Genomic DNA, 16,803 nt, shown 5'->3' with positions numbered 1-16,803 from the left:
TTTTGTTGAATACTGATTTTTCTGGAACAAACTTTGATTCTTTTTGGCATTTTATCAAAACTTCAACTGATTATCCATTAACAAAATACTTCAGAAAATAAATTGAAAAAAAAAAAAAAAAACAAGTTAGCGAGCCATCGTTCCTCAGACCCAACATAAATGTTCCCTCACAATATCTAAGCAAAAAATCTGTCCAACTTGAAGGGAAGTCCAACAAGCCACACTTTTTCTTGTTTTCATCTGTCTGGATAAGCTACTGAATTTGGATTTCATAAAATCACACACATCCGGTCTTCATACTGAGCCAGGGACCTCAAATTCCTACCACATTTGAAACTCAGAATCTTCATATGACTACTGCTTCGCTAGCCATAGCCATAGCCATAGAACTCAATCCCGATCTTAGAGCCTTGATCTTATAGCCTTCCACATGGTTATGGTTTCGCCTCATTCCATTTCATCCAGCTGAAGTTTCCAACATTTGGGATCCAATTCAGCCTGCAAATCGACAAAAACACAAAATTCAATCAAACTTGACCTACAGTACTTGATCATGGAAGATACTCAATTCTGAAGCTTTACCTCGAACACTTTATCCCTCCACTGAAATGAGCAACCCCGAGCTTCCAAATGCTCGAATAGACGTTGTGGCAACAATGATTTAAACGACATGTGAAGCTTTACTTTAGTTAATCCTCCACATGCTAAGAGTGCGGCCGCTATTCCACTCGGGGTCAAGCCATCTAGATGAAGAACAGTCAAGCTCTGTAGACAGCTTATGCTTGCAAGGTATAATAGCCCCATGTCGGTGACTAATGTGTATGACAGATTTATCTGAATGAAAAGTGGATACATGAGAAAGTACTATTTTTGGACGTGAATCGTGTGTAAGAATGGGGAAAACACTAAAGAATAATCGCTAATTACCTGTTTGAGGTTTTGAGAAAAGTGGGCATGAGAAATCATTCCAGAATCATCGATGTTAGGACATTTTTTAGTATCTAACTTCGCAAGTTGTCGGCATCCCTCGGCTATAGCTACTAGACCCAAAGATGTGATAAGGGTGCAACCTCGAATTTCTAGTGTCTGTAGCTTCGAACATTTTGATAATGACATCAACGAGAGATCAGTGATGAGTTCACAGTATGCCATGTTGACTATTTCGAGGTCAGGGCAACCACGAGAAATGGCCAAAACCCCTGAATCAGTAATTCCAGCCGATCTGCAAAGAGAAGAGTACGTATTAATTTTCAAACAGGAAATGAAGTATTTAGAATTGGTCATTGATGAGATTTTCAAGGTTGATTACAATTCAAAAAGTTCAACACAATGAAGTTCCAGAAATATGTTGCATATTGCAGGCCTGGGCATCTGTAACTAGTTCAACACAATGAAGTTCCAGAAATATGTTGCATATTGCAGGCCTGGGCATCTGTAACTATCGAATTTGCTGTAAAATTTGAATCTTTTTAATAAAACAGTGAACACCATTTGCGTCACAATAGCATCACACGGGTACAGGGACATTGTTGCTTTCAAACATTTATTCAGAGCATAAGTAGAATGAATTGGTACAATGATACAAATGATAACATGGAAATAATATGCATATGCTAACCTGTATAAGTCTAACTCTCTGAGCTTCGAACAGCCTTTGCCAACATGGATAAGCCCTTCATCAGTAATATTCAGGCAGATTCCCAACTTTAAGCTTGACAGGTGTGAGCACCTCGAGATCGATTTTAAACCTGAAGTAAAATAATTCGACCATCCTCAATACCAAATTCATCATTAGTAACCATTCGACATTTTCTTCAGAAAAATAAAGCAGTTACCTTCATCATCTATTTCATTATCAGTAAGGTCAAGCTCCTCGAGATATGGACATTGCTGCCCCATCAAAACGAAAGCATCGGCCGAAACCAAGGTGCAGGACTCCATCTTGAGGGAAGTGAGGGAGGTACAAGAACTCATTATATGTGATAAAGAAACTTGAGTAATTTTGCGGCAGCAAGTGATATCTAGTTTTCTCAAATCTTTATGTTTATTGACGAGGAAAGATAGTCCTTCATCCCTCACTCCCACGCACTTACTTAAGCTCAGTTCTCGAAGAGATGCACACCAGTTTCCTATGGATTTCAGCCCCGAACATGTGACCTCGCAACCGTCAAATTTTACAGATTGCAGTGTAGAGAACTTAAGCAAACGATCTGTAAGAGAGATATCCACCTGGGAAAAAAGTATAAAATGAGCCAATTGAAAACTTCATCACCAGAGGAAGAGGAAATATGGAGGAGACTCACGCAAGAAACATATGATACGATGAGTTCCCTCAAATATGGAGCAGCACTAGCCAGAGAAAACAAACCCACATGGCTTACGTTCTGACAGCTCGACACATCAAGTTTCTGCTAAGACCGAGAGGTCATATGTTAGTAGAGACAAACTCGTAGCATGAGAACTTATACTGCTCCGCAATTTTTGCTGTAAAACAGAATCCTAAGAACCGTTGATGGAATTTCAAGAATTTTATGTTCTATGTAATCTCAAGTCACCTAAATAATCCACCACGACCAAAAAAATTAATTGTAACTCAGAAAGACAGCGAAATAACATGAGTTTGGCAGCCATTTCCGAATCAATGAAGAAAAAACGAAAAAAGCCCAATCCAGACAATACCTCGAGTGATTTGCATTGTTTGAGCTCTGCAAGAGTTTCATCATCGAGACCAAAACACCCTTCCAATACCAAATCTTCGAGGTGTTCAAGCTCCAAGATTTGTGGCAGGCAATTATTTGTTATCTACGTACAACAACATTTAGACAAACAATATTAATTTTTTACTCCATTATTCAATCTCTATGTATATACATACATTATCTATATCGTGAAACCAAACAAGCTCAAGATTGGCAACAGAGCAATCCTAAATGTTCCGTCAATTACTAATCAGAAAACGGAACAACTACGACCTACAACTACTGAAAAACATTAAACCTTACCTGCAAGAAAGAGAGATCCAAGTACCGAAGATCCTTACACTTAACAGCAACTATGCCAACCCCCAAGTCACCAACACCAAGACACCATTTCAAGCTGAGAACCTTCAGCTTCTTACAACCCACAGCAATACAACCAACCCCAATATCAGTGATCGATTTACACCTCACAAGCCACAGTTTTTCCAAGTTCTTGGCCTCAGCTATCGCTGCTGCGGCCAAGTCCTTGAGTTCTGTGTCGTTTGACAGATCAATCTCCACCAAATTCCGACAATTCATCACCAAATTTGACAACCCCAAATGAGTAAAAAACATGGACCTGGAAAGATTGATCGAACTCAACATTTCCTTGCTTTGAGATGATATTATATTCAGTGACGTGTCTGTAATCCTGGGACACGAGGAAAGATCGAGATTTGACACGAAAGGGTATCTCTTCAGAACTTTTCCCAAGTGTTCTGAACGAAGGGGCTTCAAAAGCTTTCTGTGGCGAGACTCGATCGTGTAGAACGATCTGCAAACAAGAGAGAACGACTTCGTATCAAGTGGGTCGCCTTGGAGGAAATCTAGGATGATGAAAACGATCTCTTCGGAGAGAACATCAAAGGGGTTGAAGGAAGACGATTTTTGCCTCTTCGTTGGCATGATAAAGGCGGAATCTTTAAGGATCTCCGAAACACAAGCGCAGAAAGCAGGCTCGAAATGATTCAAAAAGCCACAGATTTCAAGCTTTCTTCAATCACATGCGGAAGAAAATCTATCGCAGGTGGAGATGGCGTATATTGAGAGACGAGAGCATAATAAATTAAGTAATTATTTGGTTTCTTCTCGCATATTAAGCAAAGTTTATAAGCTACTTTTAGGACATAATTACCCTTCTTTCATAGACAGCACATGGGATGTTGCATTTGACCCACACAGACACTTCCCATAAAAAATCTGGCATAGATACAGATATTCTCTCTACACCAACAACAAACATCACAGCTTATGATTCCTTCATTAAAATACACGTATTTACTCACAAAAAACTCCGAAAGCAAACTTAAATCCGAACGACTCAAACCCAAGAAGATTCAAAACTGTATGGAGGAGGGTATTCTTGTCTTTTGGACTGTGAATTGACAGGGGGAGTACGGAAAAGGACAGATAAGAACGGTAGAAGACCAGGGGAGGACGTGACGAGGGTAGTTTGGGGAAGCTAAAAAGTCATTTCCTTGATTCCATTCGGGTATCATTCGGTGGAGAAAATATTTGAGGAAGGACGTACCGTAAGTGCGGAAAGTACCAAACATCTTTATTATTATTATTTATTATTTATTATTTTTATATAAAATATGGTTGAAAAAAGGAATAGGACTTTTAATATTGTTGGTGGGGAAGGCCGTACTTATGACTTGTGGACTTACGACCTTACCCTGATAAGAACGCCAACACCAATAATAATCCACTCCCTCAATTTACAAATATTTTCTTATAAGTCCCTTTCACCTTATCAACAATATAATTTTTATTATTAAACAAGTAAATTTTTAATGAGTTCTCGAAATCGAGTTGCTGATTGAGATCGACGACATCGAATTACATGTTATATACCAAAAGACGATATGTTTACTTCTTATTGTTATACTGTTGTTACAATGTGTCGATTTTAAACGATTTACGATTTGATCATTGAAATTGTATAAAGTTGTGCTTGGGGTTTTAAAAAGGAGTTTGAATTCCTAATTTGACATATAGTTGATATGAGATTCACATCAAATGAATACATTTGAATGTATTGAAATAAATTTGAAAGCATGTATTTATGAAATGTATAATTTTAGATTTCTCGATCCGGATGTTCATTTTACATGTTTGGGCTGAGAATAATTTTTTTATTTTTTTTGTGAAATCATAGTAAAGATTAGTAAAGAAGATTCATAGTAAAAAAATGGAGAAATTTAAATAAGCAAGCTTTTTTGTGTATTCTTCTATTTTTCAAGCATATTGTGGATTTACAGTAAGGTGGATTCAGGGAAATATTGATTTCATCGATAAAAAAAGAAGACAAAATTATATAAATAATTATTATACACGCATTTATGGAACTTAGAAAAAAACATTAAAATTAGTATTATATTTCCTAGAGCTTTTGGGATAAAGTTTGTCAAATTATTGTATTATAATAGTAGCACTCAAAAGAGAAAGAAAGCTTTGGTGGAGGTTGAGACTTGTGGAGGTTTATACCATGCAACTTGCCAAGTGAATCTCTCAACTTTTGCTTTAGATGATCACAAAAATAGTCCGATTTTCTATAGACTCGACTCATTCAAAAATATTATTTATAGAACGAGTCAATCCGTTTAACATACATATACACATAAAACATTATTTTTGTGTAACCCTATGTTAATCATCCTTACTCATAAGCATGTGAACCAAGAAATATTATATTATCCTTAATTAAAAATCCCCAAAAAATTATTATATAAAATTATATTTTTTTAAATTTAATTATCAAAAAATCTTATATCTAATTTTTTATTTTATCTCACTAATAAAATAAAGAGGTGGTTGGACCGAGTTTTTTTAGCGCATATTTTAAATTTGAATTAAAGGACGAAGGGGTACATCAAATTGTCAAACTAGGACATATTCCACTAGGTTTACCAAGCAACAACCCGTACACCATTTTGTACTACGGAATATTTAAATATATGAGTTGAAGAAGGATCTTTTAATATTTACTAGATCTAATAATCGAATATAAATAATGTTTAAAGGTATAATACTTTTTATTTTTTTATATAATTCAAAAAAAATAATCATACTTTTATTCTTTTTTAATATTACTTGTGTTATTTTCTTGGAAAAATGAATTTTTTTTTTAAAAAAAGTTAGAGATTAAGTGCGTCTGGAGCCCGATATCTCACCTTAATTTTCAACATTGAAAATTCGAATGTCTGAAAAGTTATAAGCTAGCCAATTTAACTTTTCAGACTGTTTTAGTTTTTATGCAATTTTAAATTTCTACAAAATAAAATTATTGGGTAAGAAAAAATGTATTTTTTTGTCCTACCTTGACTTATTAAAAAATTGTATGAAAATATAAAACTACAAATATACCCTTATATTTTAAATTATACTAAAATTTTATTTTTTAAAAAATGTATAAAAAAAGTAATTAAAAATTCATCTATAAAATATATAATTTTATAGATAAAAATGCTCCGTTGATGCAAATCTGTGAATTTTGTTTCTGTCAGTGATATTTGATAACTTGTTCAAATCTAATTGGCATTGATAACTTTGTCAAAACATCTTGAATTTTATGGCTGAAATCTGTTTCTATCGTTGAAATTAAGGCTTTTTCCCATCGAAATTACCATAATTATTGTTACTCCGTGACATTTTTCAAATCAAATGTACCTAATCAATTGAGCCAATGATTTATTTACACGGTCGAGGCTACCCTATTACATTGTCGCAGAAGTACATTGCATTTATCAACACAAGAAATTTGTGTGTGTATATATAATGTGTGTCTGAAATGTATAAAACATGTACTCATCTATTTTATATATATATATATATATATATATATATATATATATATATATATATATATATATATATATATATATATATTTATATATAGCTTGGATAATCCTTCCATAATCTCTTCTTACTGTCAAACAAATAAATAACAAAACCAAATGCATTCAGTTGAATAAGGGAAATGCTTTAGCTCCGCTTAGCCTTATCTCCCTTTAGGGGATTTGAACGATAGGTATTATAGGAACTGGACGATCTTATTTGATCAAAAATCTAGCGAGAAACTACTATGTTAATTTCATTACGGTATTTCTAAACAAGGTCTTAGATTCATATTTGTTTGTTTTTAATAAAATAAAAATTTCGCATATGATATCAACATTTTTGGTCATACGTTAGCGCTTTGACAAATATGACTAAAAACCAAAATAACGCAAAGTTGCGTAACAAAAGCACAACTTTGACAAGATGGATTGAAGCGAGTTCGGGACACCATTAACGACACATCGATCCATTTGAGCAACTTGATCCTGTTCGAATATAGCACAGAACTCATATCATGAGCATCAATCAAGAAATGTGTAAAAGGTTGTCTGTGATATTTAAGATTCTCACTTGCATGAGCTTGTGGATCCCGTGCGTATCAAAATAGTATCACCACTTCTAGATGCTTAAAATACTGGATTGATGTGTTAATTCACGACAAAGGCGTTTTAAAAAAAAAGGGTGATTGTAATACCTCGTTCTACATTGCATGGTGGGACGGATGTGAATAGTTTCATTACAAAATACAAAGGACTTTTCCAACAATTTAGTTTTATTATTTTCACAAAATAAGAACAAACAAGAATAGTTGCTAGAAGAATACTGTTTTAACAAAATGAGAACAGATGGGAATTGTTGGAAGCAGGATATTCCTTCTGAAGTCTCATTTTTCTCGAGGGCTCGTGGACTCAAAGTGTGACAAAGTTAATGCACATACCTGCATTTGCTGAATGACTGATAAATCAAACATCCATAGTCCAAGCCGTGACGTGGCCACTCCAGTACTCATCAGTGTGTATGCCGCTACGGATTTGTTGTTGATAAATACCGAGGCAACACAAAACAAGAGACAGGTCCACTGCAAATATTTAAACTCAAGTCCTGGATCAAGGCTAGCTGGTTATGTTATTTAGAACTATGATTGATTTTCTGAAGGAAAAGTTGTGGCTTACCTGAGACCAAAAGGACCAGAGACCAGTTGTAAGTGTTGAAATATGAGACTGCAACTCAGGATACAGAAATGTTGCAACAATACCAATTGTCGCGCTTATTCCACGTGCAATTCCAATTACATAAGTTATAAGTAGGTATACCTTCCCATTCCAATGTAGCAGTCATTAATGATCCAAAGCTGTTGGCACCATTTTGTTGAGCAAAAAGAAACGAGCACAAAGAAAAGAGAACATTTGGTGATCAAGAAAATGGATAACCTGAGAACTGTGAAGTACAATAGAGCAAGTGCTAGTCCTGGTAGGGCTACTTCTTGCTGAATATACGCTTTCCATGCACAGATGTAAGGAGTATTAGAAAAATTATCGATTATCGTCCCTCTTGGGCTGCTCTCTGGCTGCTCGAAGTCAACTTCATCTACTTCCCTCACCAAAGATCTTGATATCCTTCTTTCACTTTTTTCTTTCAAAGCTGGAATCCCGTTGTATACCGATATCAAAAGCCAATATTGCAAGAACACAGATAACACATTCCGGAGAGCCATAGCCAGGGCTGATGCAGTTAACGACACAAAGCTGATTATGAATCCAGAAACAAGAGGTGCAAACAACTTGCAGATTAAATCGATTCTTCATATGATTGAGTTCATCTTTTTTAGTACATCAGGAGCTTATTAAGAGTTCTTGCACCAAAACAAAACAAAAAAAAGCAAAACAAAAGACAAGAAAAGAATAGATTGAAAAAATCATAATATGTAGGAATATCAAATTAAATGCTAATTCTGACCGATTTCATGAAAATCCTTTTATTCTACTGTTGCATTATTGAAGCTCAGTCATCTTTTTGGAGGTGGAGAATCTGATTGCATGATCTGGGAATAAACGAAATACATGACCATGCAACTGAAAATATAAATCTGAAATAAAGATTCGACTAACGTAAACGCATGATTCCCGTAAAACTGGAGGAGGATTGTTATATACCCTTCACGTGAATGGCATTGAACTATGCGTGTTGAGTCGAAGTTGAAAATCATAATTTTAAAGAAAAAATTATTACATATTACCTGTGTTTAAAATATATGGGCAATAGGAACTTATAAATGAAACAACATAAATATATATATACAAGAAAAGGAGTCAAATTAAATAGCCAATCAATGCACCTATAAATTCCTCCACATTCAGTGCTAATTATAGAATAGAACCTTTCATTTTCTTCTCCATAATTTCTCAACAATGCCAGTCCAAGTGTCTCCCGAAGCTGCTTTTTCAGGGCTCCACGTCGCTGGAGCCCTTCGCAATCCATGGCGCTGAAGTAGTTATCGCGGATGTTGACGATAATCTCGGCCATTCGCTCGCCCATTTCACTGTCTTCTCAGGTGAGCTACTTCCACTGCGACGTCATGTCGGAGACCCCTGATATACTCGACGGTCTCCACTTACGGGAAGCTGGATATTCTCTTCAACAATGCCGGCATACTCGGCAACCAGGCCCAACACAAGAGCAACCTGGCTTTCAACGCGGAAGAGTTCGATCAGATCATGAGAATCAAGTGGTGATGAAGCACGCAGCATGGGCGATGATGAGGTGTACTACTTTATTTGATTAGGTTCGGAAGGAGACGGTCTCAAGGATTTTTATTAATACAGAATACGGTTTGATGGGATCCATATAAAGTAAAATAACAATAATGTTAATATAAAAAATAATATTATTTTATAAAACAAATTGAATAAGAAATCTATCTCACGAAATATAGACAGTCTTTTTCAGTCGTGTTAATTAAAATTGATTTCTTTGAAAAGTTGGGTTCAAAATTAACTAGCGTCTCAATAACTAGGTCAAAAATTGAATTTCGAGACTTGACAGTGGCCCAACCCGAATTACTCCTAAAACAAGCCCATTATGAAATATAGTATGTCATGTTAATGTGAAATGATTTGCTGTGTGTTGTTTATTAATTTAGGCAACTATATTAAGATTATTAAATGATAATTATTAAGATATAAAAAATTCAATTAGACTAAATGGCGATGTGATAAGTTTTCTAGTTTAAACAAACCCAAAAAACCTATAAATATTTTATCCAACATGACACAAAATCTAAGGTTTAATTTGGATTAATGGATTTGAAGTTAGAAATTTTAAATCAGTAATAACATGTTCATCGATAAGTTTGGTAAATTTTATATAAGAAGATAGAAATTCTTTAACCATCAAACGATATCGAATTAACTCTATGGAGAAATTGGACTTGCAAGAAACTTTGGGTGCACGTTGGGTAAACTCTTGAGCAGGTCATGTGTTATAGGTTTGATTGAGGAAATGTTGGTGGTGAGATGAAGTGAATTATAAATTCCAAGGTTCTAAAAAGCGTGAAGCGTCCCGATGCATGGATGTCGAGCTCCAAGCTTTTCAAACTTAAGCGAGATTAGTACGGACTTAAGCGTGAAAAATCGTTTTTTATCTTTAGTATATTTGTAATTATCTCAAATAAATAAATATATGTATGAATGTCTGGTCATGATTATAGCTATACTGCACGGATAGAAACGAACACAGGGACGATTGGTGTGCCTCCCGATAGCCTCGAAGTGATTTTCAATTATTATTCGAAACCTGCTAAAAATCCCATGTGAAAGTAAGAAAAATGTGAAAATCCAAGGCCCTCCATATTGAGTACATTAAAAAAAAACATTAAATATTTTGACGCGATAGGCCTTTATTTTTATTTATTGAATCCAACCTATGTATTCTAAATATTAGTGAATTGATAGATGAAAAAGATCAAAAGGTATACGAGTGATTATCCGAGTGAAAAAGATCCTGCAGAAATTTCAACCCCTAGGGAAACTGATTGTATAATCTTCTATATAGCTTTCAATTATTTTGATATCAAAAGTTGAACAAACTCATATACTGACGATCTCTCATTTCAATTTTTGTTTTTCCTTTCATATTACACACACGTATGATTTGTGCTCTGTTGAATCACTATAGCGGGGATGACATGATTTCTTTCCGACTTGACCCCTTCAATGCAAAAGTCAAGCAAAACATGTGAATAAAGAAAAATAGTTTGAAAAGTAAAGTTTTTTTTTTTTTTTAAAAATGTAATGCATATGTTCTCATGAAGCAAGATTGGATAAGTATATCTAGATTGTCACGCCTCGAAACCGAGACGCATCATCGACGTTGTTTGACAATTAAAAATTGCAAACAACAATCCAAGTAGTACATAATTTAGCCAAAAGCCAGTCTAATATATAATCATAACATTTTTACAGTGCGTAACACAATTGTGGAAGCGATAACGTAAAAGAAAATGAAATTAAAACCGGTGCTTGAAAATTCATGTCTCTAACTTGTTCACCAATCTCAAAACATTTGTTGTTCACCTAATTCCATTTGATCTTCGGTCTTATCTAGAGAGGTAAGTAAAGGAGTGAGTGTTTGGAGAAACATTCAGTATGTAGGGGATTAATCGTACACAAAAATATGAAATTTACGTAAAATTTGAGTTTAAAGGTGACATGTCGCAACATGAATCAATACACGAGATAAATAGAATTCGAAACAAGACATCAAAACATATCGTCATCGGAGTATCAATTTATACACATCACTGTTATTCATCTCCTTATCCATGATATTCCGATCAGTCTCTAATTGTTATTCCTCTAAGGGGGCGAGGTTGTATATCAGTTATTATAATCCACCGTGTCAAGAATTTGTCTTATCTTGTCATGTTTCGGAAATTTTTTTACCACTTTAATTCGAATCCTAATAATGTATTTTCTAGATTTCATAGCATAGCAAATGGATCATGATGAACGAAACATATACAGAAACAAATGGCATGAAACGTGTAGTGTACGATCGAGTTTTCAAAAATAACATAAACATCATTATTTTAAAACATACTCACAAGCCAACTTACCTGTTCTTTTCTCGAAATAAGTGTGAATGACTTACTGCTCGAAATGATATTCTGATCCCTTGATGCTCGAACTTGGCTCAAACAAAGGTCGAATGACGTTGTTCAGAATTCGGTGCTGCTTGCCTTGTTTTTTGGACGAAACTTTTGCTTGAAAGTAAGTAGAGTGTTGTTCGAATGTTTTGTGATATAATTGTTTTCGGAATATGAGATATTTCAAGCTTGTGAAAAGTGGTTTATGTGCGATAATTGGTGCTCTTTTATAGAAAGTTTATAATGCATCCCGATACATGCCATGATCTCATGTCTAAAGCCACTACTTCATGATCATTCACCCACTAAACCACGTTTTTATGCCACTAAATCATGTTTAATTATCCACTAAAACACGTTTTTATGCCACTAATTAAGTATGTGGATTTTCATGGTCTTCACGTAGATATTTTTGTAAAAAAAAATAATATTTTTTATAAGTAAGATTGAATAATAGATTCATAAATTTAAGCATCTTGCTACAATGTGCGGTGATGCACTACCCCAGTCTTATAAATAATAATAATCCCTGACACAAAAAGGAAAGGGAGTCGATATCTTTTTCTTCCCCACATATTTCAGGAGGCCCCGCCCCATATTAAAAAGAGACATGAAACCACTTATATATGACTACAAAATAACTAATTAATTAAATTTATATGTGTGTCTATATATATATGTGTTTGGAGTCGGGGATGAGGTTTTGTAATAAATATTAGTCACGAATGCTTTGATGTCAGATGTGCTATAAATCATTATTATATTATATATATTAAAAGGATGAATTGGTGAATGTTGGGAATATTCATTTAGGAAACTTATGATGATATTTTCTCGTGAAACAGCAAATATTTTAGAAGATTTTCTGCAGCAATTAGGCTTCAGACAGCAACCTTAATTTCAAAATCTGGGTATAGCATGCAAGATCTTGTTATGTCCATTCATAATAGACCCAAAAATAACGACGTACGCCAACCCTCCAGGAGTAGGGATATTCTCTATGCCACAACAAGTTGTGCTGTCTTTCTCAGATCAAGACTTGCCACCCAACCTCAAGTTTTTGTTTCATCGTGCATCCCAGGTACCAGCTATGATCCATCGTCAAGCTCAATTAATCCCGGCCAACTCGGTCGCCACAATTGGGATCATTTCTCAATTCTGATTACGACCCTGTGATCATACAAGATCACATGATCTAATTTTGCTACAAATTTAATTTTAATCGTTAGATGTCTTAAAAAGTCTTAATTTCTGGAGCAATTAAAAAACATGGTTTTTAATTTAGCATTGTTTGAAAAGTCAAGGGAAAATGCAAACCTCGTCCTGTAAGTAATCCTCTACTGATTTTTTTTTGCATTTTTAGTCATTTCTTTGTCGGAGCGTTGGGATAACTATGTATTGCTGATATGATCAATATCGACCCGTCAGTTGAAATGTTACCTGATTGTGTATACGCGTTGGAAAATTGATTGTGGTGTAACATCATTTTATAGTGACTATGAGTGGTCCTATGTTTTGTAATGGAAAAAGTTTGTATGGCTAGGAAATATTAATCAAAGTCCCACTTCGACTAATTTTTTACTTTATATTTTTCAATTCCTCGTGCGCACCCTCGAGGTTTCCTTCTGCCTTTTCAACAACTAGGCAGTTCTTGTGATTCTTGCAAAAAAAAAAATACTAATTAATCGTAAATCAATCTTTGACTTAGATTTCACTTCATACGTCTACTTTATTGATAATTCTATTTTTTTTTTCAGAAAATATCTTATTATTATTATTATATATATATATATATATATATATATATATATATATATATACATATATATATATATGCTCTAAATATTTAATATTATGTAAATTAACTCGATTGTTGAAATTATATATTAAAAAATTTGACTGATTGACCGTTTTATAGAATATTTATTATCGGTGCTGCTATTATAAATAATGGAGAAGAAAAGGGTGGACTACTCGTAGTTTCAAGCCATAAAATCCACACTCAGCTCCAAAAACAGAGAAAGGAGAAGCCCAAAAACTGACAAAAATCTTGTCCGAAATCCCTGGTAAGTGTGCAGATTAAGCATAAAAAGGTGTCTCCATGCGTATACCTCGAGAAGGTGAGTTGAGCACGATGGAGAAGCAGGGCACGTGCATTACTTGCTCATTTAGATTCATTCAATGGAGTTGGTTCTTCATGTGCCCTTTTTCCCCACCATGACCACTCAATCTTGTAACTCCAAGAAGTCGAAAACAACCCGTCTTTGCACTGCCGGATCCAGAGATGTCGCGGCGAGTACCATTTCTCGAGTATCACTTTCAGGTAAATTAGCATCGTTAAAAGTGTCTTGTATGGTTTCATGTGATTAGATATACCAATCATGGGCAATATAATCATCTGATAATCTCCCTTGTGTCGTATTCTAGCAAATCTTTCAATAATTTGCTAGAAACCTTTTCAGATTATAAGACAAGAACGACATCCTGGGTCATCATTTTTTCGTCTTGGCATATGTTCGTCATGTGGCATTCAGACCGAATGATTCTATGCGATACTTGCACGTAGGTTTCCGAACCCTTTACCAGGATTGATCCGATATTTTTAATGATGAAAATTATTGCCAGAATTGAAGATAAATATGAATATAGTTGTGTGTAATATTTTCATAATTTGCAGATTAAAACTAAAGGGAGGTATTTAATTGTCTTCAAATTAATTGACACCATACACTCTTCCATACGCATGATCATTAATTCTTGTTCACTTCCCCGCATATCTTCACAAATTGTTTGACTAATAATCTTGCTTTTAAATGCAGGAACTACTTCATGTGATTAATATCAATAATGCATGCAGAATTATGACACTACAATTTTGTTTTTTTAAAAAAATTATTATTAATGTTATTAAATTATTATTGTAAGTAGATGGATAGGTCTATGAGAATAGGGCCTCCATCTCCATCACTGAATTTATTGCCATTGGCTTGGAAAATTTTTTCCAGTACAATTAGTAAATGAAATATTTGAAAATTTTATATAGAAGTTGGAACAAACATTAACTTAGTCTCATTGAAAATCTGAGAAAATAAAGATTGTCGGTGATAAAATAATTAAGCTTCTTTCTATAATATAATTCTGCATTATACTATGTATTTCGATATTATTTTTGCCATTAGTGGTTGGGTGGATATTCGAATGAATCAAACATTTGGAGGAGCTTCAAAAATGGGTCCGGCAGGCACTGAATATATTGGTGGCTATAATTAGTGCTTTGCAGTCTCATCTTCCACAGGCCGACGTTAAGCCACAAGAAGAGAATTTTTTTAGGGAAAAAAAATAGCAGACATGAGAATTATTATTCATGCATTCAATATATCATCACTTACGTAGTACGCATTCTTTTTCATGCATTTTACATTTGTTTAGTGGTGTAATTGTTGGATTATGTATATATATATATATAATATATATTAGGTTGTGTGTTAATGTGCTTTCTTTATGTGTGAATAGAAATCAAGGGACGGTGGGTTTGTCCCACATAAGAAAAACAAAGTGGTATAAGTGAGCTTCTATTGTGTTATAATTTATGGAAGTATAAGAATGATTGATCAAGAGACTCTCTCTCACGTACGCCGGCGCAGTCGTGCAGATGGATTGCAAAACATGAGCCCGATTTGAACTTGAAAATGCTTGAAAAAATCGATTATGCTCTCGGCATGATTTGCGCGAAATAAGGCATAATTTTCAAATTAATTAATGTTACAAAATCAGGGAAAGGTGAAGTCCATTCACTTGTGCACATTGCACTGACCTAGTATATATCCTGCTGATGCATGACTGTTGGCCCACAGCCAAAACTGGTTCTGTGTCAAGCCAACCCGCATTCATTCACAGGCACCATTTCTTGGGTTCAACCTTTTTCACGTTGAATCCCTGGGGTCATCCGATCAAAAAATAAGATCGTACCGACACTTATCATGGATCCATAAGAAAGACAGCAAATTCTGCTGGTTTGAATTTGGAATTTCGGTGTTTTAACTTAACAAGATATATATGCATTGTGTCACATCATCTCTAGATATTATGAACCGGAAAAAAATGTTTATTTACGATATTTTAAGAAGAAAACGGGGACGATAGACATACAAAAAGTAAACATATAAATTTCTATCCCTTAACGAGGACGAGGCTCTTGGAAACGGATAACAAAAATAATTTTTACCCAAGAAAAATATTGGAACATTTGAACTGGTTCAAATTATTAATTACGATAAGAAACGTTTATATCATATTGTATCTTGTCTGGTTGCAACTCAACCATCCATCCAGTGGTTGGAGAATCCAAAGTAAACTTATTCACTGAACCAACTCATTAGAGAAAAGTCGAAGATGGGTAACCGAAAACAGGTATTTTAAGCAATATTGTTCCGTGGGAATCGAGATAATGTTGACTCAAAGGGCCCCCTGATTTTTATTTTTCTAAAATCAGGGTGGCAAATCAAGCATCAAACTGAAGCCTGTAAAATGCATAATTCCAGAGTTAAAAGGAATCATCATGAACAACATTAAAAAAACCGATAAGCCAATCGATTTGTGAAATCTATTCGAATGAAGAAGGAAAAAAGACAGATAATTGGCACTTTGCCACACTGCATTTTAATTCTTCTGCACTTTGTAAGAGTGAATCGACGTGTTAGCATTTGAAATGGTTTCCAATATATTATTCTTTTAGTTACACTTATCGACTGGGAATTTTCATTCTCAGCTCCAAATATTTCGATATGCATTAGAGGAGCTTTTGAATGAGAATTTCGATTCCGAGATATCACAAATTTTCCGGCCAAAATCCCTATCATTAAAGCCTTGGGTTCTAGGATCGACATCCCTTGAAACCAACTTAATTCATTTAGAAGTTCTGGCATTGGAAAACAATCCCATTTTGCACAACCGACAGATAATTCTATTCAAAGACATTGGCTGAAGAACATAGTTATAATCATCTAACATTTCCTTAAACAAACTACAATTAAGCTTCGTTAATATCACCATAGCTAATCAACCCGTGGATGATAATCT

The 16,803-nt window shown here is 34.5% G+C and overlaps 1 protein-coding gene and 1 pseudogene across 1 annotated transcript; both read right to left on the bottom strand.

Annotated features, from left to right (window-relative positions):
* Positions 1-30: 30 nt before the first annotated feature.
* On the bottom strand, positions 31-4,028 carry LOC140842468 (F-box/LRR-repeat protein 3). The gene is made up of 8 exons (XM_073210413.1): positions 3,003-4,028; positions 2,680-2,802; positions 2,304-2,408; positions 1,836-2,229; positions 1,619-1,748; positions 928-1,222; positions 583-834; positions 31-498 (listed from the first exon to the last, which is right to left on the bottom strand). Exons 1-8 carry the CDS (start codon positions 3,642-3,644, stop codon positions 448-450), a joined length of 1,992 nt encoding a protein of 663 aa, XP_073066514.1. The 5' UTR covers positions 3,645-4,028; the 3' UTR covers positions 31-447.
* A 2,831-nt stretch (positions 4,029-6,859) lies between these two features.
* LOC140803677 (solute carrier family 40 member 1-like) lies at positions 6,860-9,116 on the bottom strand (annotated as a pseudogene).
* Between the last annotated feature and the right edge of the window lie 7,687 nt (positions 9,117-16,803).

Source organism: Primulina eburnea, chromosome 10 (genome assembly GCF_022965805.1).
Source record: "Primulina eburnea isolate SZY01 chromosome 10, ASM2296580v1, whole genome shotgun sequence".
Lineage (NCBI taxonomy): Eukaryota > Viridiplantae > Streptophyta > Magnoliopsida > Lamiales > Gesneriaceae > Primulina > Primulina eburnea.
Note: the sequence above shows the minus strand (reverse complement) of the source record. Positions and strands in the feature narration are given on the sequence as shown.